Source organism: Aptenodytes patagonicus, chromosome 7, assembly GCF_965638725.1.
Source record: "Aptenodytes patagonicus chromosome 7, bAptPat1.pri.cur, whole genome shotgun sequence".
NCBI classification, from domain to species: Eukaryota; Metazoa; Chordata; class Aves; order Sphenisciformes; family Spheniscidae; genus Aptenodytes; species Aptenodytes patagonicus.
Genome location: NC_134955.1, coordinates 68,826,311 through 68,850,880, shown reverse-complemented (window position 1 = coordinate 68,850,880; position 24,570 = coordinate 68,826,311). Strand labels below are relative to the sequence as shown.

General features: G+C 40.5%; 1 protein-coding gene across 2 annotated transcripts in view; it reads left to right on the top strand.

Annotated features, from left to right (window-relative positions):
- Positions 1-24,570, top strand: part of PELI2 (pellino E3 ubiquitin protein ligase family member 2) — a 75,778-nt gene that overhangs the window by 13,135 nt on the left and 38,073 nt on the right. For both annotated transcript variants that reach the window (XM_076345694.1, XM_076345693.1), the window contains exon 2: positions 13,988-14,117. In XM_076345694.1, the coding sequence (XP_076201809.1) occupies positions 13,988-14,117 (130 nt within the window). The remainder of the gene's footprint in view (positions 1-13,987; positions 14,118-24,570) is intronic.

Sequence of the window (24,570 nt, the reverse complement as noted above, 5' to 3'; positions counted from 1 at the left end):
TGAACTGATTTTGTTCCAAAGCCTCCCAGTGCGGTTTGAGCTCTATTGAGGAGAGTCTGTGAGATGAATGAGCCCCCCACACCCCTGCTTCATTAGACATCAGGGAATCTGTGCCTATGATTCTCACCTCTGAGGAAAAGCTCCAGTTGGAGCTGTCACCTTAGTAGACAAACAAGGAATCCAACTGCAAGACATGTACCCATGTACAGTTCTCTGGCTTACGAAACTTCTTGTTTTTTGATTGTTCTCTTTGTCACTACGATTGCTTAACCTCCACTGCCTGCAGCAATGGTGGGATGTCAACTTTGAGTGAATGGGAGTGGACATGAACGTTCTGGCACTGCAACTAACTGTGGTGAAGAGGTTTGGATGTAGAAGAGTGTTGTAATCCCTAGTGGCAGCCTGGGCCACACCGTAAGGTCTGTTACAGGTGTTTGTGAAGAAAACTTCAGTATAGTAAATGTTCACCGTGTTGTATGTACAAGTCAGCACAGTGCCTTGGGATGAAAAAATTTCTGGTTGTTTTTGGGGTACTAGAAAAGCCTTAAGTGTGCATCATAAAGCACTCAGTATAGAACATAGGTCTTGTGGTGTTATGTACTTTTGCTTTGGATCAGTTCATCTCTGCTTTTTCAGTGGAAAAAGATGTCCCTGAAGAATAACTCCGAGTGTCTGCTTTTCTTGGAAAACCAGCTTTTTGAGGCATTTTGAACACAACCTGAAACTTTGGTTTGGGAATTGCAAATAATGTCCCATGTAGTTTAGCAGCCTCATACTTTTGCCTCTCATGTATGAGCTCAGTTCAGAACTAAGACTAGTATTCTGTATTACTCAACACGAACATTAAATTTTCTGGATGTGCAAAGTCTCCCTTTCCAAGTGGTTGCAGAATAGCCTAGTTGAGGATTTTTGTTGTTGGCCAAAACTCTGACAGGAGACGTTTGTTTGGGATTTGTCCGGTCGTGAATGCCTTTCTAGTGCACTTCAAGCTTGTTCTGTTACAATGGGCAGCTCCAGAAGATTTACTTCAGAGTTTTACAAAGATATTGAAACAGACTGATGGGGTGTGAGTGTTTTTGTACGTCATTCTTATCTTCTGTTACCCTCCAAGGTGGTAGAGCGATAGCATCTCTCTCCTGAGATATTTCTACATAATAGAAGCAAATGCTGTAGCTCTTTCCTCTGCTTCTGATAGGGCTGTAGCAAGAAAGTAAAACACTTGCGGGAGACCTTCACAGATACTCTTATGGGTATAATGCCAAAGTATTGACAGAGTAGCAAGGGAATGTGCCCTTTATTTTCTAAAATGCATATGCAGTATCTTTAGCTGGGCGAGGGAGAAGAGGTAAGAATTGGGGTATCTGCAAAACCCACATAAAAAGGAGATGGATTATGTGTGTACTTGTGCATCCTCATGCACTGGCAGGGGAGTGGGATGCAGAATTCTTAGCATCGTACTACTCCCCTATTCAGTTGAAAACAGTGTAGCGTGGCCAAGGTGCCCTTATGGAGAGTGCTGTCAGGTATAAAAACTTGAGGGCAAAAGGGGGTCTCTTGAGCCAGCCGGCTGTAATTGATTACTTGATTTCTGTGTCTCTGAACTAGCTCTTTTCAGACATGCTTTGCTGGGGAGTCCACTTCCAATTTCAGTCTTGGGCTCATGAGCTTTATTTTCTACAGCTGAATTGCCATTTGGCTTGCAAATGCTACTTCTAAGTCCTGTAATGCTGTTTGGAATTATAGCCTGTACTTTGGGAAACACTGCTTTAAACAGATCCTCTGTTTTCTTGGTCCGGTTTTCCCCATAGGGCTTCCTTGCCTTTAAAATCAAAGAAATCTAGATAAATAAAGAGAAGCATATGGGGTGGCTTGTTTTGAAAGCTGGTGAACAAAAATAGTAATAGTATGCTGACTGTCTTTGTGGGTTTTGGCTAAGAAGAGCTGGATTTCCAAAGGAAAAAATTTGAGGGAGAACTATATGTGGTTTTAAACTTGTTTTCTGTTCTACAAACCATTGTGCCACTTGTGCACATTACTTAATATCTGTTGGAATGTATAAATGCAAATTTTATGAAACTTCAGTTCGCAGAGTTTGTACCTAGAAGTAGGCAGGCTGGATTAGCACTGCAAATAAACTAAGTGAAAATTTCGTCCTCCAAGAAACTTGACCTCTATAGAGCCTTCAGCGTGGCTCTAGGGTTTCAGTGGTTGCATCTGTATATAAACACAATCTTGCGTAGTTAACTTGCATAAAACGTGTCTTGCTGCGTCACTGAGAACGGCATACCTTCCCATCTGAAGACAACAGTAGTGCAAAATCTCTTGTTCAAGCAGTTGCTGCAAGAAGCTGTATAGTGAGATTCTTCTAGAGATCAGAATCTCTGAGCATCTAGAAATGAAAAACTTGAGGAATACATCACTTCTGTGACTTTGATTTCATTCTCAGTAAGTGCATGCAGATACCTCATAATACTTAAATATTTGTGATGGTGTTCTGAGACCTGTAAAGGTTCAGTGTTTATTTGAGGTAACAGTTTGGGAAGTCCTCTTAAGGGAAGAAAAAGTATAAAACTGAAACACTTTGCTGTCATAAAGCTGTATAGATCCTAATTAGTTTTGCTGCTCTGCAGTAAACATTTAACAGCCTTGCAAAATCTTTTCCTGGCTAGAAGTGACTGATTAACTTTGTTATAGATTATGATAAAAGCAAACACCCCAGGTTGCTGTGAATTAGTAAGTTGTCAGGGTGTTTTAAGTCTGAAGAAGATATATCGAAGTCTAGTTCTCTCCATTGCTGCATTGTTAATTTCTGGTTTATTTAAGACTTCTTAAGAAAACCCCACAGCTTCAGCTGTGCTACGATGCTTGTGTACTTATGGTACACACACTGATCTGGTGGGTTTCAGGTAGTTCTTTAAAACTGGGTACAAAGAGTAATTTATCCTGTATGGTTTTTAGGGCACATAAACCACTTGTTACCAAAGGATAGGTACTGCTTAGCTTCCTTGCTCGCTGTTCTGGGTGTGGTGATGCATTGCTTCATGGTGCTCTCCAGACTTCTAGTGCTGCGCCATTGTTCTTCCAGCCTTCTGCATGTTCTTTGTCTCGCTGGTTTTATTTCTACATCTGCCTTGTAGAATGCCCATTCTTTTCTTTTCTTACATTGTTTGGAGAATAAGAATTAAAAGCAGGAGCCTCTGACAATAACTCCCACTGAATACTACATGCTAAATGTAACCACAGAATGATTCTCAGCTAGGTTGGTACCTCTAGGTCCAACCAGGTGGTAGTGCAGCAGCCCTCTAGAATAAGCTCCATCTGGAAACTTTCAACCTCTAGATCTTGCTGGCTGCTAGAAGGCAGAAAGGTAGCTCTTTGGTTTTTTCTCTTTACTTACCTGCTCTAAATCTGCTTGGAGCAGGCTGTGTGGTAGATTATCTTGCCTTCAACTGCTTGTGCCGCTGTAGCAGTCAATGATAATGCAGCACCAGTGATATTAAGGAAACTGCTGTGTTCAGAGGGGCAGTAATGCTTGCAAGTGCTACAAAAAAGGAAACCCAATTCTTTATTTTCCGTTTGCGAGGCAAACATTTGGGGTTCTGTTAAACAGATTGAACATGGAGCTATGCATTTGTAAGGCTGTCTTTTCCCTGGGAAACTAAAAGGGATGTAAAACTTAATAGGATTTGACACAGATGTTGCAGGTCAGGATACACTAGTTGAGTGCTTCACTTTTCTATTCAGTACACCTCCTGTGAGATCACCTATATTCGCAAAATGGATGCAAATTCTCTCTCTTCCTCTGTGCTAAACGATACTGGTATGAACTTAAGAAGACTCGTCATGCTTGAGTGTTTGGAAAAGCTGTAAGTAACAGACATCCTGGAACTTCTTGTCTGTGGAATCACAAAAATTATATTAGAACTGCTTGTATTTGGAGGATAACTGAAGTTATAAGAAAGCTATCACTTCTGCTTAAGAAAATGTGAACTGTCAAATAGTCCTTGATAGTGTTTTAGGGAAAGCATTTGATTGCTTAGGAAATGAATTGTCTGAATTGTGCATATTATTTTTTTTAATATCTCAAATGGTCCTTTGAATCAAATGTAGTTTCTCCATAATGTTTAATGTAGTGCAGTTTCAGATGTAACACGGTGTTATTACTATTCGTTCCTCAGACTAAAATTTGAACAGCTTGCTTTTGCACCTTCAAGCATGTATGAAGCACAAATAGCTAGGCTGGGAGTGTGTTTGGTACGTCAGGGCAAGTGTGTTTTGAGGTCTCTTGTCCCCTTGCATTATATGAAGTCTCATTTGTCTTAATTTTTAAACCTTCAGCCTTTTTTTAATCTAGCATTTAAGAGACGATTGTAAATTGTTTCCAAACAAAAGTGTGTGGATCCTAAGCCTCTAATGTTTTGGATAAACAGTCTTCCTCCTTCACTTCTTTCTCTTTTTGCATCAAAACTCAGCTGTGCATAGTACTTTCCTTTGAAAGAGATTTTGTGTTTATCTGCCTTTTTTTGAATGCAGTAAAAGCTGGATCTCACTATCTATCTGTATTTAGTTTAACAAAATGCCGTATCAAACAATTTCAGTGGCATTTGGCTAGATTATAGATAGTTCTCAGATGAATAGCATTTCCTTTATAGTATGAGAGATTTAGGGTTGGAAAGAAGATTCTCTAAAGATGGTGCTTTGCCCACCTTTTATGCTCTTTTAGCTACAATAAAAACCATGCTTTGGAATGAACTTGATTAGTTTATACCCTGTATTTTGCTGTGCGCTAGCATTGTTGGTTTTATGCAGTGGTGAATGGTTTTACTTGACAGCTTTGGAGATGGGCTTAAAGCACTGAATAAAATTGTCTCCTTGTTAAATGAGTGCTGGGGGGAGCAGTAAAATGTTGGCAATAAGGATTGTTGAGGAAGTCATTATGTGAAAGAACAGATCCCTTTACCCTTTGCTTTCTAAAAGGAAAACGCCTTGCATTCTAATGCTCTTCTGGCATGTTACTTATATTGGAATTGGTATCTTAAATGTGAGGCTTTGGGATTTTTTTCCTGTTAAAGGTAGCTGTTCTTTTTCCCTACTAGTATCATGGTTATGGATGGCTTCTAAGAAATCTATGTTGTAGGTGAGACTGTAATCATTCCTTTCTCTGGCTGTAGTGCTTAACTGGGCTGCCTATGTAGGTTTTCAGCTATTAAGTTGTTTGGAACTGTCAGGTTATTTGACTGCTTTAATTGAAGCTTATCCTGGTGCTCTAGTAGTCTGCATCAGTATGCTCCTTTTTAGGCTCTTCCAGAGTATTAGCTTTTAATCAAACTCTCGTGCTGCTTATATAGTTGTCTTGCAGAAGCCTATGCAGCAAATATCCTCCATTACTGCCTCTTGAAATAGCTATTTCCACATTGTCATTAACACATGCATTTGAAGATCTTGAATTTCTTTAATTAAACTAAGGTTACAATGCCACTTGAAACTTCTGCAGAAACTTACATCTTTCAAAAGTGGTGGCAAGGGTCTGCTGTCTTTGATTTCACAAAAACAGAAGTAACAAATTACTTTCCAGAAAAATAATCTGGGGCAAGTAACAAAGCACTTGTTAAGAAAAATATGGTCAAAGAGAGTTATAAGAAGTTTCTATAGAAAGTTCTTCCCACCCCAGAAGAAATACCAGCTAGTTTACATGAGTGTCAAAACTATGCTCCTGACTGGATCTCAGTTGTCTTATGTTATAAGGAGTTAGAGTAATAAAGCCCCGACTCCTGTGCCCCTCACTTTGAGACTGGTTGCTTTTACTACTTTGATTCTGTATTTTCTTGCTCTATAATTTTTTCCCCCCACATCAGTGAGGGGGAGAGTATCAAAATAGCAGAGAGGTTTGGGAATCTTGAAGGAAACTGGATGTGTAGTGCAAATAAAGCTGATTAAAAGCAATTCTTACACAGTTGATTTGGTATTTGCAAGCCAATAGTATCCTTTAACTTTTTGCGTAGGGTGAAGTTAATATAGATCAGGTATGTAATATAGGCAATTCAAGAAAATATATAAGCTCAACATGCATGAGGATTAGTCAGCTGTATTTTCTAAAAATATTCTCCCTAAAACAAACTTCTTTTTTTTTTTTTTTAATATTATGTTCCAGTTGTTATAACAGCGGGGTAGTCCTGCTGACAGTGGAGGGAGTGTGTGGAGTGGAGTAGTTGGAAAAGCAGCCTATGAATTAATCTGAACTGTAGTGTACCAGATCCTTTCATCACCTGGGGGGAAGGGCGATGAGAAGAGGCCATAGCAGCCAGAAATAGGCTTTTTCTCCGTGAACCAGAAGAGCAACCAGTTCTGTTCCAGAACACCAAGGGAGAAGTAAGGTCACCCTGGAGAACCCCAGCTACTTCACATGTGATTTCTTGCAGTGTTTTCAGGAGATAAGGTTCTACTTAATTTGTATACCTCATGAGGGAGGGAAGTAGGTTCTAGCTTATCTGATCTGTTGTAGGTGCCTCTGAAAGGTTTTTTGTATTTTTTTCATGGCATGCGAAACCTTTTAGCCATGTGTTCAGCTAATCCACAGTTCTGATTCTGATCAGAAAGAGGCTGGCTGTATTTGAATATAAAAGCACCATAAGCATAGTATACAGCTTCTGGTCAAGCTGACTGCTAGGTTCCTAATGGTAGCAGGAGCAATTAGGAGCAAATTTTGAAGGGTAGCTAAAAAAAATAAAATTAAAAATAACCCCTAATCACTAGCCAGCAATGCAAATCAGCCTTTTCTGAAAAATCTGCCTAATAACTACAGGGGTTATCAGGTCAAACTGCATTTCACTGAACCACTGCTACCTCTCTGAAGGCTCTAGGACTGTACAGGTAGCAGTAAACTAGGCAGGGAGTACTAAAACTTGGTGCTGGGGAGGAGAAGGCTTGTGATGAACACACAGGATTGATCACTATGCCAACAAGTATTCCAAAAGTACTGGAGAAGGGAATACTTCCTAAAGTGTTTTGTGAGAGTAAAATGGCTTCACAGAGGCAAGTTGTAAGACCAAACACTTGTCTCAAACAAAAAAAAGCTGATTATAGCCACAATTAACTACTCCAACATACCTTTCTCAGGGATAGTCAAGTTCACAGATGCAAAAACATTGCTCTTAATTGGGGAAAGAGATGAGATTTGGGACTTTGGAACTTGCTGGTTTGGATTTTCTTGCTCTGCAGGAAGACTGCTTTATTAAGCTGTACTACTGGTAGTGATTAGGAAGCACTTATGCCTATAGAGATGTCTTAGCCAGCAGAGTCTGAGGTGGGACTGTCTTTCATTCAGAACTTCCTCTAAGGTTGCATAAACCAAAGGTCTTGGATCAGTGGCTCTTGTTACTCAAAGGATGGAAGCCCTTTGCTTGCCCATGGGTTACTCATTGCTGTAGTTATTATAATAACAAAAACTCTACTTAAGGCTACTTTAGCTTGCTGCTGTAACTTCTTAAAATGTTTTCCTTCAGAAAGAAAGAAAAATCAGATGGGAATCAAATCTTCTAGCACCTGAGCCTGCTGTGAAATGGAAAAGAGAACAGGTTGTTTAGGTTCTTTGGTGGATTTGGCAGGAAGTGTAGGAGACTTGCTTTGACCTGAATCTCCCTTGCTGCATGCATGGGGAGAGTTTTAACTCTAAAGATGTTGAAACAAGGTGGGGAGGCCTGGATTTTCCAGACTAACTGAAACGGAAGTGTCGTGGATGGACTGGATCAAGCCTTCGAGTTGGGGATGGACTAGGTGACTCCTTGAAGTTCCATCTAGCTCTGTTTTCTGTCATTCTGTGCTCAGGAAGCAACTGTACACTTTGCCAAAGGTACATGCGATGCAATGGGGAAAGTCCATCTTTGGAAGACAGAAGGGAACCTTCTGGTCAGTCTAGGCTTGTTGAGCTACCTCTGAAGAATGAGTTTTTGAGTGCTGGGGTATGATGATGGCAAGGACAACAGTATCCTCCTTCCAGCCTCCAAGAATCTTCAACATTAAATGTTTATGTTGTAATCTGTTGTAGTCATCTATGAAGCACTACACTGTTGAAGAAGCAGTCTTGCGTTCACTGCCAAAACTTCACCACAGGAACAGGCTGATGATTAACAATACCTCTGGTGGTGGAGGCTGCTTCTGAGACAGGAATTGATACATGTAATAATCAGCTGGAGACGAGCTTAGGCTTAAATTCAGACTGAGTTAATATCTTGAATACTGATACACAGTACCAGAGAATAGAGTTCAAAGGAGAAAATAAACCAATGCTGTCCTGTTGGTACAGAGGTACTGCTTATCTTTGCTTTTCCTACTTGGCAACACTTCCCAATGAGACTACGTTTGAGAATAACTTCGCTGTCCTATTTCACTGAAATTCTCAGATAATTGGCAGACAGCAACTGCTTGTTTTGTGAAGGTCTGATACAGAAAAATATATCTGGAATAAATATTGTCTTTAAAAAAAAAAAGAAAATCCCAAACCATTCCACTTATTTTGCTGAAATAGTACATCAGTTCTCCTAGATACAAAATGAATTGTTCAGTATGATACAAGGGGGGTGTGTGTGTAAAGAGTATGAAATATTGGCAGTGATATTACATAAAAGGAGACACAAGTTCACTTATTTTGTTGTCAGCGTTGCATATGTTGTAGCTTTCTGTTTGCAGTTTGATATAAACTAGCATGTGGCTTTTTTCCTTTTTTTAATCTGTGTTCAAGGGAGTAAATGTTGGATGCTTCAGCAGAAGAGGGCTTTCCAGTTAGTCAGGACTTCAGCATACAGTCGTGAAAATCTCTGGGGCTGGATATTGTGAAGGTGAATAATGTATCTTTAGACTTCTAATGTTGTAGATGTCATGATAACTATAGACTTGCAATACTTCCAAAGGAATCTCTCCTGCCCTCTGTGCCATTTTTCCCTGGCTGCTGATATAAGTGCTTCTGTGGCTTTGCAGTGAACTGGAGAGCGAGGAATTGATGTGGTTTAAAACTAAATTTAAGGCATAAATCTGGTTTTGTTTCCCCTTCATGTGAACCAGGGAGAGAAGTAGCAGGAACAAAATAGCAAATGAAAGGTGGGACTGCTGCTTTTGGCAGCAGTGTTAGCCCACACTGGTTCAGTGATGGTAAAAATATGGTGTAAGCACAAACTGAGTTTTTGATACGTGCTGAGTATGTACTACTGTATGATACCAAACATGGAATCAGAATGTATTTAAAAGGAAAAATTCACTCAAGTCTGACTTCACAGTGAAAGCTATTGCTAATACTTCTGCAGCTTTATTGTTCAGCGCAGCAAAGATGTGCTTTCTCTCACCCGTTAGAGCTATGGTAACAACTGAACTGTAGTGTGTCATCTGTTCAAAGCTAAGTCTCTGAAATGGGATGGTTTGCATCTAAAAATGACGAGGTGTACAACAGAACTGTTAGGTGAGGAAAGCAAAGCGAAATTACTCCTTTTTTTTCCAGAGGAAATATTACCTGTGAAAATTATGACTTGTTCAGTTTGTAGTCTTTCAGGATGGTAAGTTGCATAGGTATGGAGAAGTATTTATGTTAGTTTGTCTTTTCATAGCATTGTTAAAAAAAAAAAAAGAATCAGCTACATGCAGCAGCTTCTGTGTCTGGTAGCTAGTAGATATTCCCCTTAATGTTGGGGATAACTTCCCTGAGTTGAAGTCTGACTTGTCGAGGTGCAGGTCAAGATTTTTAGAGCTCTTATAAACTGAGGTCTTGTTTACTCTTTGCCACTGGCTAAGCCTGATTCCTTTTAAACAAAACAATATGAAAAAGCTTGTGTAACAAGCTGTCCCACAAATGATTCAAAACTTGTTGATGATCTCTGAAGTAGTCAAGTAGGTTCTTACAAGACTTGTAGAAAAAAAGAACTTGCCACAGTGCTCGGACTGTGGGAGAGAGCGTGTGTGGTCTTGCTCTCCAGACAGCCATGAATCCACGCAGAGGAGAGGCTTCCATTACGTATCCCAACCATGGGAAAAACTTTAATTGGAGTTTGCAGTTCATTATATACCAAAGTCCTCAGCTGTTTGATGTAAATATTTAGGAAACTGGCTTTGATAATTGTGATGCCCATAACCTATGCCAGCACCACTCCCTTATTTGCAAGGAATAGTGCTATCAACAGAGATAATTATCTCATGAGGTTTCATAATGCTGGCTGTCCCAGTATTGCTGTTACTGAGAAGCATTTGGAAAAAGTATGGGGCTGCTCTTACCACATGTATTGGTCTGATGTTTTTGGAACAGCTGGAGAACTTCAGAAGTGCCCTGTAGATCTGCATGTGAGCAGGGTGATCTCAGAAATGGTGGTCCTGTCTTTGTGAAATTTGATTTTTCCTAGTTTGTTTTATCAGTTGGAAACAACATTTGTTCTAGGCTTTTTGGTGGGGTGGAGGAGAGTTCCAGCTGCAGGTTGTCTTTTGGTAGTGCTGGCCATCTTGCGAAGCAAAAAGTTGGCATGCTAATGTGCTGGTCCCTTGGCTGCATCAGGCTTCTGGAGCTATTGGAAGGGTGCAGGGAGAAGGGAAATGGGCTGATGCTTGTGGAGAGGGGTTGCGAGAGGATTCAACAAGGAGCTTCTGTTCTCTTTAAGAAGCTCCTGTTGGCTATGGGGAAGCTCTGAGTCTCCAAGTGTTTAGTCACGGGGAATTTGTGGCCTTAGTCCTTGTCCCTCCTCTTCCTTGCAGTTCCATCTTGCTGCTGCCCGGGAGGAGGTAGTTGTTGCTCACCCAGGCTCAGCTGAATGGTTGAAAAAAATGAATAGGAGAGGGCTGCTTCTCTTGCTATAGCTCCTTGTGCCTGTGCTTAGAAAAGCTGACTCGGCAAGGTGCGGGTGGACATGCCTGTATTCCTCCTCCTGAATGCTGAAACCCACTGCGTCCTGCGGGACAGCTCAGTTTAGAAAGGCAGGGCCTTGCCAAGAAGTGAACGCGGGTCTGCTGCCTCAAGAGCAATCGTAGTTGCACGCTTACCAGGACAGAGATGCTGGGTAGGTGGGTGGGTGCAGGTCCTGTTGCAGCTGAGAAGATCCCATGGCATTAATATCGGTCCATTTGGTATGTAGATCGTTTTTAGGTAGAGGCAAGGAAAGGTCTGGCCCAAGTGCCACGGGGAGGGCTGGTTTGTGGTGAACAAGTTGAGAGTCCTGGCCTAGAAAAAAATGAAGGTGTCTGCTGGCAGTGGAGAGGAAGGAGGCAAGTTCTCTGACACTCATTTTTCTCCTGTAAAACACATACGTATGCCTTGTAATTCTCCCAGCTCTTTTTACCAGTGTCAGGTCAAAATAAAACTTGCAGGTCTATAATTAAAGCGTAACAAATAGTAAAACTACCACTCAATTCCTCCCGCCCTTTTGTGCAAACGGAATTTAGAAATTGGCACAAAGAAAACCTTCATGAAAACTTGTCGGTGCTAATCAGGATGAATGAATTAAACTTTCACTTTGCTTTTATTTCCTTCCTATTTAAAGTTTCCAAAAGGCTTTTTAACCTTGAGTAGCTTCTTTATTTCTCTTTTTTTAAAAAGGTAATTAAATCCCACAGAGACCTGAAATGAAATCAAGTAGCCTTTCCCAGTTACAGTTGTTTTGTGAACATGAGAAAAAAACAAACAAAATAACCCCACTAGCCTGGTTTTAACTTTCAGTGGGACTACTTAAATTCAGTACTGCTTAGCAGTTACACAAATACGAAAAATTTTAATTACAGAATATAAAGCTAGTGATGATACTAGTTATATATTATTTCTGAAGGAGTTACTGCTTTCTCAGGTTTTCAGATAAAAATACTTGTAGAAGGAATGTTGTCTTCAGGCAAGTTAAAACTTGCTGGCATATTCATGGTAATATAGTGTCTTTGAAAGAAAGCATGTGTATGTATCTAGGAAGATTCAAGCTGGAGAATCAAATCATTCCTATTTTGAGGGCTGGTATTTAACTTGCCTGTGGAGTGTATTGATATATCTTTCTAGGAATTGGTCTCTTGTGACTGAGGATCCGCTGTGTTAACTGGGTGCTACTCTTCTAGTGTAGGGTTAATAACAAGTTTCCAAGATACGAGTAGGCCTGGCATGAAATAATAGTGATTTACTCCTGTTGTTTTTCTGCTGTGTTGGGGAATCTCTTTTAATATTTCAGAAAGAGACAGTAGTCTTCCCTATGAAAATGGGAATGAGAGAACAAGTTCAACTGTAGCCCAGCTGAAAAGCTCTTAACTTACTAGTTGTCTGTAGCATCATGTGTATTAAAAAAAAGTCTGTTTTTATGTTCTAGAGTACTTAAATTTGAGATTATTTCAATCTTAAATCTGTTCTTGTTTGTGCTCACAAACATTCAGCAGTCCTGCAATTCAGATCACTGGTATTTAGACACTGTGCATGTGAAGTTTTAAACTATTTGCCTGTGTGACACCAGGTGATCCTTGCCTGAAGTAAGCAGCAAGCCTTCTGCAGGACGGTGCTCCGGAGCCTTAACAATGAGACCGCTTGCTTTCATCCACTACCCATTTCTCATTTGTTTGCAAAAGGATACAAGGCTCTCCAAGTGCATTTGCTTGTTACACAAACTAGTTAGTTACACATACAGAATGTAATAAGAAAAAAAAGATTCTGGGTTACTGCACTGCTTTTCCTAGTCAGCGATTGTCATAGAACTGCTCTTAGAGCCTGAGCAGTGAGTGACTATTAGCCTTCTGCAGGGCTACAAACAAATGATTTTAATCTGCAGATAGTGTGGTGGATGAAGAGCTGAACTACTTCTAAGTGTATCTCTAAACAGATAATGAGTTCTCCTAACTTTGTTTTTTAACCTCTTGTGCTCTGCAGGGAGTTAGTCACCTTTTAAGTCTTCCTCTTTCTTCTCCTTTTCAGATTCTTTTCCCAACTGTGATGTTAGCTTTTGGTCTTAAAGACTGTAGGAGAGGGATGTATGTGATCAGTATGGAATAGACCTCACCAGTAAGACAAATGAGATTTGTAAGTGGAATAACATCTGTAGTTCTTCAGGCAAAAGTCTGAAATCTCTGAGGATCGGGAATGGAAGAGGCTTCTATGCAGTAAAGTAAAGCCCTGAGAGATCTTCATAGACCAGCAGAGAGTTATTAAGAATGTTACAGGTGACAGTGCTGTGATGAGAAGCATCTGCTTGTCCTAAATCTTCGGGGTGGGGTGGTGGTGAATTCAATGCTTATGCATTGCAAAGAAATTTCCAGTTGATTCCTTCCTTGGGGAAGGAGCTATGTCCCCTTGAGGCTTAAGACTTCTCTGAATAATTAATCCCTTGGGTCTCTGTCCTCAGAGAGAGATGAAAGAACTGTCGAAGGCTACTGTGTTTCACCTGATAAAGGAAGTCATTAGCAAGTCTTCAGATACATTCACATAAATTAAAAACACTTGCATCTTCTTGCCTTAATAATAGATGAAGCCTTTAGGATTAGAGTTAAAAAAAAGGAAAAAACAACTAAAAACCCCTATGTGAGTAGAGTAAAATTCCCTTTCACTTAGTTTGACTTGCCCCTGAATTACTTTTCCAAATCACCCCTGTTCTTCCTCTTGTCTTCTCCGATCCTGCATGAGATGTGGGGAAGGGGATGGTAGGGTAAACACACTTTTAAAAATCCCCATGTGCTGAAATTACAGAGAAGACTTAGGATTTGTTCTCCCAAATTCCTTTAATTCTAGAGGTGAGGAAGTATTTCTGTGGCTGAACAGATCAGTAATACAGTCATCAACTACAAATGAAATAATGATGAATAAAATTTCAACCACTGGTAGGGAAAGAATGTTTGAATGCTCATAACTTGGGAAACAAAATTTACCATGGTTGTGTTACTTTCTTTGGTTTTGACCATGCATTTGATGACATCAGGATATTGTGACCAAATTGCTGCTCTCCTTTTCTGTATTCCAAATTGGTGGTCTTTTATGCCAAACTTTTTTTTGTTTTATTTTTAGGTATAATGGATCCCTCCCGAATGGTGACAGAGGACGCAGGAAAAGCAGATTTGCCCTTTATAAGCGACCTAAGGCAAATGGAGTTAAGCCTAGCACTGTTCACGTGATTTCTACTCCCCAAGCATCGAAGGTACGTGATGGTGGGGCAAATCCTGTTTTTCTGATGATCCTGGGTGGATAACAACTCTTGTATTACTGCTGATTTACCTTGCTGCCAGTTCATTCTGTGGTAGTCAGATATATTTGTTTTAATGAAAAGTCTGCAGTGGATTTTCTTTCTAGGGGTATATATCTTTAATCCATTTACCTGTTTAAAATAGTCTTTAACCTCAGGTATGAGATAATCTGACCTTTCTGCCCCTGTTCAGACAGCTGAGTTTGTCAATGCTGATGATTTTATCTGAGCCATAGAGTAGTTGTGTGATGCAAATACAAGAAGTATTTTAATTTCTTTCTCACTGGAGTGTAAGATTGGTATGTCTCTTTCGTCTTCAGGAAGATAACTGGCATGGTATAAAAAACTTAGTGATCCCTCTGGGCCTTTCATTTTTGTTGCTAATAATGATATTGTGTATGTTTTTACCTGAAGTCTAGTGTAGGTGAAGGAGGAAAAGCAGTAATATGAAAATAGTAATATATTAACGTATAGAACTGTCCGGGTTAAAGTTCTGGTGGTGGAACATACTTCAAGCTGCAAAAAGTCATCCTATCTCTTCTCTCAAACCCTTTTTCCTAGAAGCAAAAAGTGACTAGAGTTCTGGCCAAACTGGAAGGGGAGTTCTGTGGTGACACTCACAAAAGTGGATGGTTTGTAAGAGGTGTATATCACCTTTACCAAAATACATATCGGGGAGGGAGACAACATAGATCATTCTCAGAACTGAGAGAGTTGGGGTTCTTCAGCCTTGAAGAAAAGGCTCTGGGGAGACCTTATAGCAGCCTATCAGTACTTAAAGGGGCTTATAAGAAAGGTGGGGACAGACTTGTTAGCAGGGCCTGTAGCAATAGCACAAGGGGTAATGGTTTTAAACTAAAAAAGGATAGATACAAACTAGATATAAGGAAGAAATTTTTTATGCTGAGGGTGGTGAAGCACTGGCACAGGTTGCCCAGAGAGGTGGTGGATGCCCCATCCCTGGAAACATTCCAGGTCAGGTTGGACGGGGCTCTGAGCAACCTGATCTAGTTGAAGATGTCCCTGCTCAGTGCCAGGGGGTTGGACTAGAAGGGACTTGAGAGGTCCCTTCCAACCCAAACCATTCTGTGATTCTGTAAGTGTGTTGTCCTTAGACCAAGAGAAGAATATTGTTTAATACATAGTATAGGATTATGTTTTCTTTTATAATACATACCATACACAGTGTACACCTAAACTTATCAAAATATACAATATCAGAGCTTCTTTTTTTTTAAAGATCATATAGGGCCTGCCTAGTGCAGATAAATATGTAGTCTTTTGGATTAAACGTTTCTGTAAATATCTTTCAGTGTTCCTATTCCCAAAATGAAAGCATTTGTGAGTTAAATCTTCTTAATGAAATCAACCTTCAAAATAGAATGCCTGTAGTATATGTTTGTATGTTGGTAACTCTGGTTGCTTAAAATGTAACAGATGAAAAAAATGTTTTACATAGCTGATGGAAATATGCACATGTTCTCACTGGATAGTCTTAAGCATTTGGACTGCAGATAGTATTTCAGCATTTGAGTTGCAAAATATTTAAACACCTGGCAGACACCACAAGGTATCTGGTTAATGTTCATCTGCGTTGTTATTGTAGTGCAGATAAAATATGTGTGCTGTACAAATTAGTGCCCTTATAAAGACAGCATAGGGTCTGAGACATTAAAGCCCCTCCTTTGAGGATTTGGATTCAGGTAGATATGTCACATTGAATGTATTCTTTTGCACTTTCTCTGAACCCTTATAAAAGAGCTTTTGTGTATTTATACTGTTGTCTGGGGCAAGGCTGGTGGATGTGTGCCAGAGCAGTGGTGCAGTGGATTTCAGTTAGTGCTCTTTCAGATGCACAGAAAGGATGTTTACATTTTAAGATGCTTTCGTAGGCTTTTCTAACATCTTAAACACCAGAGCCTAAATGTGTTTTGGGCTTCTGCATGCAACTTTTGTAAAGGATTTCAGAAACCTAGACTAATAGAGAAAAGAATGAGCTGCTTTGTTCTTAGAAAATAATGTGCAACTTGACCTCAAAAGTTTTGTTCTGCTCTCAGTCTTTCAGTCTAACCCTTGTTTAAGGAAGATAAAACAGTGGGAACTTGTGCTGCACAGGATATTAACAAGTTTCCTCCCTTTACATCCTTCCTTCTAACTTTTCAGATACCAGTTCGCTTTTGGTTTGCTTGTCTGTCACTGTGTAAACTGAATCTTTGAATAGAAACAAACGTTATTTTCAGAGTACTGATGCTTTTAGGGTTGTGGATTTAGCAGAGGTGGGTAAAGCACTGGCTGTCTGCATTTGTTCTGTCACTGCTGTGGCATGGATGCTTGAATAAGGTGGCATAGCTGGCTTTGTGCTAATTCCTTTAATGCAGCAGCTCAAGAACTGTAACTGTCACCAATTTTAAGTTAGTGTGTCAGCCTGAAAACTGCAATAGATGGTAAGAGGATGCTTGTCATGTCCCATTGTCCCTGCTATGCAGGTGTCAAGGACAGCTGGAGTAGCAATGGTTTCAGTAGTAAATTTAGCTGAGCTAATTGCATATGAATCAGTGCCTTTTGTTTTTTCCAGTGGAGTGCTTGTTTTTTGCCACTCTGCCTTCTGAAGGTGCCGAAGAAAACTTAGAATTGTTTGGCCTTCTGAGGGTATATGGGTATATTTTTTGGGGGAAAGCACTGCATGGGGTAGTAAGTCTCCAGTTTTTTCGTAGTATTGATAAAATATGCATGCACCTCTTCAACATTACGCACTTGACTTTAAAACCTATTTTATTAACTCTATGCTTAGGCACCATTCAGGGAATTTTCTAGCGTCCCCTATTTTACAAAACTCAGACTGTTTGTCTGAGACAGACTTTTTCCAGCATTGTCAAAATCGGTATTATTATAAGAAAGGAAGCTTAAAACTCTTGTACACACAAACGAGAGACAGCATATGTCTTGGGGGTAGGGGGGAGCGTAAGACTTCATTAACTGTGGATGAACCTTACTCAAGATTTTCACAATCCCTTTGCTAAACTAGAGTTTGTTTCAAAATCGAGTCACAGGTGAGGCCGTTCCTTGCATTGACTTGGGTCTCATGATGAAGACTGTCATCAGTCATGATCATATGATCTGTGAAAACCTTCCGCTGACTACCAAACTCTTAGGTGTAAGTTTTGCTACTAGCTCATCATGACATAGCTAGGATTGCTGGTTTTTATTTTAAAGCTAATTAGAGCTATTTAACAAAATAAAAAGTTAGTTGTAATGTTTATTTGGTTGAGTTGTCTTAACTGTTGCTTTCACGCACCGTAGTTAATGCTGTGGAACTCAAGTCTAGGTCTGCTGGTGTCTGAGATGGTTGCAAGGTGTACTTGTACAGAAATTCTCCACTGAGTGCTGAACTTAAGTGAGAGGGGGATGTAAGTTTTCAGAATAATCACCTGGGAATGATGGGATGCTAAACTGGAGTTTACTAGGGTTTTTTGGGGGGATATGGGAGGGTTTTTTTTTAAGGGTTTCCTTGTATTTTGGGGGCTTGTGGGGTGTGTTTTTTTTTGGTCTGGGGTATACATGTCTGACAGGGAAAGAGGTGTCTGTAACTGAAAACAAAACCAGCTTCATATCTCTGTAGAATAATATTTGAGGACAGTATATCTTTCTTACAGATCTTAAGTAGGTGAATAATATGCCCATCTCAATAAAACGGTATGATCCCAATTTCTGCCAAGCAAAGATGTTCATCTTCCTGTACGCATCCAATCTGTTGGTTCAGTGGGCTGTTAGGTTAACGCTTCCCCTTGTGCAAACACAGGTAGATCTTCATTTCTGTTTCCCCTTCTTCATAGCCATCACTAACTCCTTGTTGGAGTTCTTTTTGTGGAACCGTGGGAGAGAACTCCCCTAGTTCCATATGAGGGGGATGCTGGCATTAACAATCAGGTTACTGGTGATACTGAACACTCAAGTCATGTAATCCCCCATGACTCTGGGTATGTATGCATTTAGATTTCTTTATTGGTTTCTAATGCTTTTGAATTACTTCATGTGTGTGAAGGTTAGAAAAATGAAGAAGGAGCTTCACGTGCATTTGAGTTACTTGAAGTATGGTATTAGGAAGCATGAATTGTTGCCATTAGCCCTCCAGGATTCCCTGGGATTACTCTGGAAGCATGAATGAATTCTATTATAACAGCATGTATGGTATTTGAGACCTGCCAAAGTATTGAGTCAGTGGGCAAGAGAATATAACTAGCAAGCACTAGAAGTACTCCTTTCTAACAAGTGAATGTTGTGCTTTGATACCTAAGTGCTTGCATTCTTAATACTGACTTGATAGAAGATTGCAAATGTTCTTTGAATTGCTGCAGAGTACAAAAAACTCCACCTTTAATACCTTTTTATGATGGTATGTCTTGGTATTTATTATGCCTGTCTTTCTTGGGGTCAAAGTTTTCCTTTGATAACCTGTGGTAGTTAAAGACAACCTATTTTCTCCCCTATGAAATTACTATTTCAAGCTGGCTGGGGAAGATCATTCCGACTTCAAGTCCAGTTACCTGCCGAGTTGGCTTCTGCTTTGTGCTATCACAACAGCAGCTTGTATAGTCACTGGCTGGGTTCCTGCAGCTCAAATCAAGTTTCATGCTGCTACTGGAAAGAACAAAATGCAGCCATACGAATAATTATTAGGTTGGGGAGAGAGCTGCAATTTGTGCTTTGAGTGACGACAGAAAATGAAAGTGTAGGATTCTTGTCATTAGTTATCTACTGTAGATATTGCATCTGCTTTGACATACTTTGCGAATTTTGAGTAAAAAGACCAGAAATCCTTTTGGCACTGACAGCTTTTTGGTGTTCATTCTGGATGAGAGCTGTAGAGCTCAGCTGCTGTCAGGAGGCTACTGTAACTGTCAGTGGCTTCTCTGTTTCCTACTGGGCTTATTTATGGTGTAATCAGTTCACGGAGCACTAATTTGTTCTGAAGTAACTTAATCACATAGGTATCTTGAGTCCCGAGTTGTGCAGAGGCAGCTTTTTCTTGGCTCATCAGACTGAGTCTACTTGAATAATAGTTTCCTTGGTGTAGAGTGTCCTTTTCTTCTATTAAAATGAGCATCATCTTAACGTGCTAAGACACTATCCCCTTGCCCTTGCAAATAGTAGGGGATCGTTAGACAGAAGAAAATAGTTAGGCCAATTTCATTAGTAGGGCTTAATAAATGACAACTGTTACTTTGAGGGTCTCCTTCCTGAGCTTTTGGGACCTATTGAGCAGAATGCATGTCAAAGGTTTTGGAAAAATCACTTTACAGTGTTTTCTAAGAAAAAACAGATGTTTAGTGAAGGAAGGGGAATTAAAAATTGCTGAGGACTACAACAGTTTGGTTTTTTTAATGACTTAACATTGTTTTTTGTCTTCACGCTCTCCCTTCAGAGGGTAGACAAAAGATCAAAAAATGCTTTCCTTGTAAACTCTGTCTAAACTACATCTGCTATAAATCAATGTTTAGAGCAGATTCTACTTGAATTTGGGTGCCCTTTGAAAGCAGAGGAAGGTGCAGTGATCACCAAGGACTAGTGTTAAACTCAGGAGCATTGCATTTTCCCCATACGCTTCTACTTCACTTCCCGCAGGGAGTTAAGCTGTGTAGCCCACCACTGTGCAATATCTATCAGTTTGCAACTTCTTTTACCCTGTCAGAAATAACCTGGGGGAGTTTAGTCTTGTGGAAATGGAGAGCTAGATAAAGTGGAGACTGTATCTCAGCTGAGTTTCAAATGCTGTGGTGTAAGGTCAGGCGCTGCAAACCTTTGCTGCCCATCAGGGAACGTCCTCAATTGTTTGTGCCACTGGAAGAGTGACAAGTAGGATTTGTACTGCAGGCAGCACAGCCACTCGTTTCACTGAAAGACAACAATTTCAATACTTTAGCTTCATGTAGCACGGCTTGTTTAAAACTAACTTGCTCCAATTTGACTGGTTTCTGCATGCTTCCCCACCATTCCTCAGGATTTAGAGCAGAAATTTTTGGACTACCTACTGTAGTGGTGAAGCTCTGTCCTGTTACACATTTATGCTATTAGGACTCTTAATTGCCTGGAATGGATCTGGTCTTAGAAGCGCATGTCTCCTGAGAGGTGGGCTGGTCTGAGCTTCCTAAAAGTTAGGAGAAAACCCGAAACTGTTTTCAGATCAAATGAAGCTGCATGGACTGAGCGTAATGTTTCTGCCTGCGTGGTGGTACTGCCTTTTGAACTTGCTGTCGGGGATAACACATCATTGCAAGTTGGCATTACTAAGTGAGAACCTCCCCAGAATATTAAAAAGTGATGACAATCTGCTGTTGTGTTCCAGGTGTTTGGGTGGGCTGTGCTGCAGCACAATTATGAACAGCCTGATGACTACAGGGGCTTGTATACAACTGTTAGAAGAGCCTGGGACTGTTAGCATCTATAATACAGGAGTTCCTAGCTACTGTTTTGGAAACATGCTTTACCACCTCTGTCCTGGGGGAACTTTACGCAAGTCTGAAGTGTGACTTTCATGTTAGCTTTGAACTGCAAAGCCCCTGTAGAGAGAGACAGTTGGATTCTAGGCTGTATAGAATGTAGGTTTAATAGCCCATGTGACACAGAGCCTGTCCTTGGCTGAGACTTGTACCACAGAACTGAAGACAGATGTTCTGGCACTATGAAGAGGTGTAAGACAGTGTGCATCTTATTCTTGCATTACCCTCTTTCAATGAAATTGAAGGTTCTTGGAGTATTTGTTGCTAATGGTATGTATATAGGTTGTCTCATGCTCGAAAGAAAGTGTGGTGACAAGAGGAACATGCAACTAATGATGTATGTGCCTTTCCTGTTATCTCAAACTGTAATGTCCAAATAAAATTGTCTTAAATGGATGGAAGGTTGTGTTTTGGAAAACATCAGGTAGCATATACTCAGTCACAGCAGTATGGAACAACTTTCCTGGAACTGCATCAAAGAGTAGATGAGACTCCTATGGCTCTAAGGCTTTGTTGAGAGGGCAATTATTTTGAAAACACAGAAAGCAATTCAAGCTTCATAGGCCATCAGTAACTTTTCAAAGAAACAAACAGCTGCTATTCCTGTTTTACAAATTAGAAAATACTTAGTTTCCAGAGTGCTTTGAGATTTTCTGTTGATGGAAAGAACAAAATCTAAATATTTCTCTTTTGGGGAGTCTTTTATGGCTGCATCTGTAAAATGAGTCATTTTTTCTGTTCACTAAGTCAAGTACTAGGGGGGTGACCGACTTGTGAGACTACAAGATTCCTCTTTCCACTGTTTGTAGGTCTCTTGTCTGAGATGTGTTTATGCTTTCTTTTAGATGCAGGACTACTTTGTTTTGGGATTCTGCTGTTTTGCTCCTACTCAACACCAAAGACCTCACAAAGATTTTAAGAGAAAACAGGGAGTACTTTATCAGGATAAGCACGTTGCTGGGGATACATCCCTTCAAAAGATCTTATGGTGATGCTTCATTTGCTGAATGGGCCAAGCTCTTTAGCACTGTGTGCAGAAATGTTCTGTTATCTGTGTTTGGCAGTCGTAAGAGCAATTCAGAATTCTTTAGCACTATGGGTTTGCTTCTGTGAGATCATTATCTTTTTTTTGATCATCTCATGAGCTGTCCTTCCATGAAAACAAGCTCGTCTAGCCATTGGGTCTACATCAGAGCTTGTACTTACATGACCTCCATGCGAGACTGCGTGTGTTGTGTCCAGACTTGTCTTTAAATTCTGCATATGTCTCTTGTCCATAGTGATTCTGCCAGTACTTCAGGAAGTTCTGGACTCTACAGATGCCTGGTGTGAGATAATGCATGTGGTAATATATACTTTGGCCTTCTAATTTCAGTAACAGCAGATGCCTATCGCTTTGACTCGAGGAAGCTCATTAAAGGCCCATCACTGCCAACTTGCTTGGTTGTACAGTACTTGGTTTTCTTCCACCTCCATATCAGTGTGAGTTCAGAGAGATCTCCCCTACACTGAGTTCACCACAGTCAGGGAATGATGAATGCCTTCTCCTCTGCTTTTTGATACCGGCAAGCGAGGAGGGGTATTGGTCCCTGTCAAGCTGGAAAACTGTGGATTTGGTACACTGAAGTTGGATTTGCATATTCCCCCTGGCACTCTCACTCCAGTGACTGCTGGCCTGGCATTTGGCTGGTTGCTCGTGAGAACGAGACCAGTGTCTTAACAGTGATCTGTCTTGGACTGGGATCATCCAGAAGTGTTGCGCTCTCAGCCTTGGATGTTGACAACTACCACTTTTGTGGTTCCAGAGATTTCCCTGGGAAACCATTCCTGTTTTCTAGGTTTGAGGTACTGAGACATACTTTTCTCTCTTTTGCCCTAACCCAGAGTAAGGAAAGGGGAAGCAAACATAGGTTTGATTTTTATTTATTTAGTTTTCTTTCATGGCTCCCATGTGCCCAAACAAACTGCTGGTTCCAGGGCCTGTTGTGTAGTTACCTGTAGCTGCACAATTCTGTTTCTCCTCCCAGACTTCTTAACTGATTGGAGGCTTAAATGACAACGCGCTCCCAGTTTGCAGCTTGGATAGGTCTTGTGTCTAAAACAGTACTGTTCACCTTCAGTGAGGGATGTTGTTCTTGTGCAGGGGAATCTGAAAAGAACCTGGAACTTTCCTGGTGATATAAACCACATTTTATGCTTGCTCTGCAGCAAGGCAAACTTCTGGTTTTTATTGCTAGTTAATCTCAAATCTCAGTTAAGTTTAACTGAAGAGATACTTTCTTTTGTAGGATCAGACTTCTTCTGGGAATCAGGACTTTGTGGAACCAGAGCGTACACATTTACATCCCTGATGATCAGGGTATTTCTGAACCTGTAGCAGCTTGCTTGTTCTCCAGCTCTTTGGGGAATTCTCTAGAATCTGTTCTTTGGGTAGGGGTTACAGCCTCTGAGGATTAGAGCTTCTGTTCCCTTCCCCAGACAGTGCTCTTCCTAAGCAGCTGCTGTTGCTGAAGCTTAATTTCAGCTGAATGAGATTATTTCACCTTTTTCCTCTCTGTCTTTATAAGGTGTGTGCATTCTTGAATGAGTTGTGCTGTCTTCTCATATTGACACAACTAAATTCATAGGACCAGCAACTCCCCATCTCAACCACAAATGGCCAAAGGTTTGGCGATCTTCTCCTAGCTGTGTTAAGACCCGTTGTGGTCTCTCTTGCGTTGATGTGACTGAACCGTTCCTAAAGAATGGTTCAGCTCCCGAGATTGGCCTTAGTTACATGTCACCAGAAAAACACAACACTACTGCCGAAATATCTAGATGCTGTACTTGGAAAAAGCTGTCCTGCAGTCCTTGGCTTAAGCGTGGACTCTGGGAGACTTTTTCGCACAACTGGGTCTTCAGGTAATTCTGCTTGGAGTCCCTCACTGTATGGGTGGACGTAAGCTGATCACACAGATAACCAAGAGACCTCGCTTTGAAGCTCTTTCCTTAACAGTATTTTGACTATGCATCTGTTTAATGTGCAGTCTCCTCCTGAGTCCAGAATTCCAGAAGAGGTAATTAAGGAGATGGTGTGATTGAGAGAAGGTGAGGGAGAGGTGCGGGTTTTTTTGTGCTTGAGGTTTTAGAGTGCTTGGTGAGTGTTATTAAAGCAAAACTTTTTATCTGTACTGCATGAATGCAAAAAAAGTGCATGAACGGTCAAAAAAACCTTCAACTATTATAGGCTGATTTCTCTAGTTTGCACATTTGGTGGCAACTGTACTTTATATATCCAAACCTTACTAGTTTTGAATTTTCTACAAAGCAGGTTTGGAGGAAATATTGAACAGGCTAGTGACTGCAAACCCACAAAAACTGGAAGGAGAACTGAAAGGAACTTTGGGGGGGCTTTGTGGATTACTTTTGACTGCTAGCCTTCGTATAATGACATTTACTATTATAAACTTCAGACAATAGACTACTGTGTAAGACACGCAGAAATTTTTCCTCCTCCCTGTTTTCTTATGCTAGTGTTTGGTTTTCCACACCATTTTCTCTCTGCTTCAGCCCACCAAAGAATCTTCCACTGCTAAAGGTCAGCAATAAGGCAGTGCCTTGGTGGTCCAGGTGGGAGGCAGGCAGGAACAAAGCTGACCTCGCTTCAGCATGGGCAGCTGCTCTTATTTTGTTCCAAATGAAAAGCTGGCCTTGGAAAGCTGGATTGTGAAACTTCTAATAGCTCATAAAGTGTTCTTCCTAACTCATCCCTCCCCCTCGAAGCTTTCTCAAATCTTACTGTTTGGTGTTTTGTCACAAAAATTGACTCTATTGCTGCTTGAGTGTAATAAATAAACTGTAAGTCAAAACAAAATGTCTGCAATTTTGTGCAAGAGACAGCCCATGTTAAATATTGTAAAATATCACTCTTA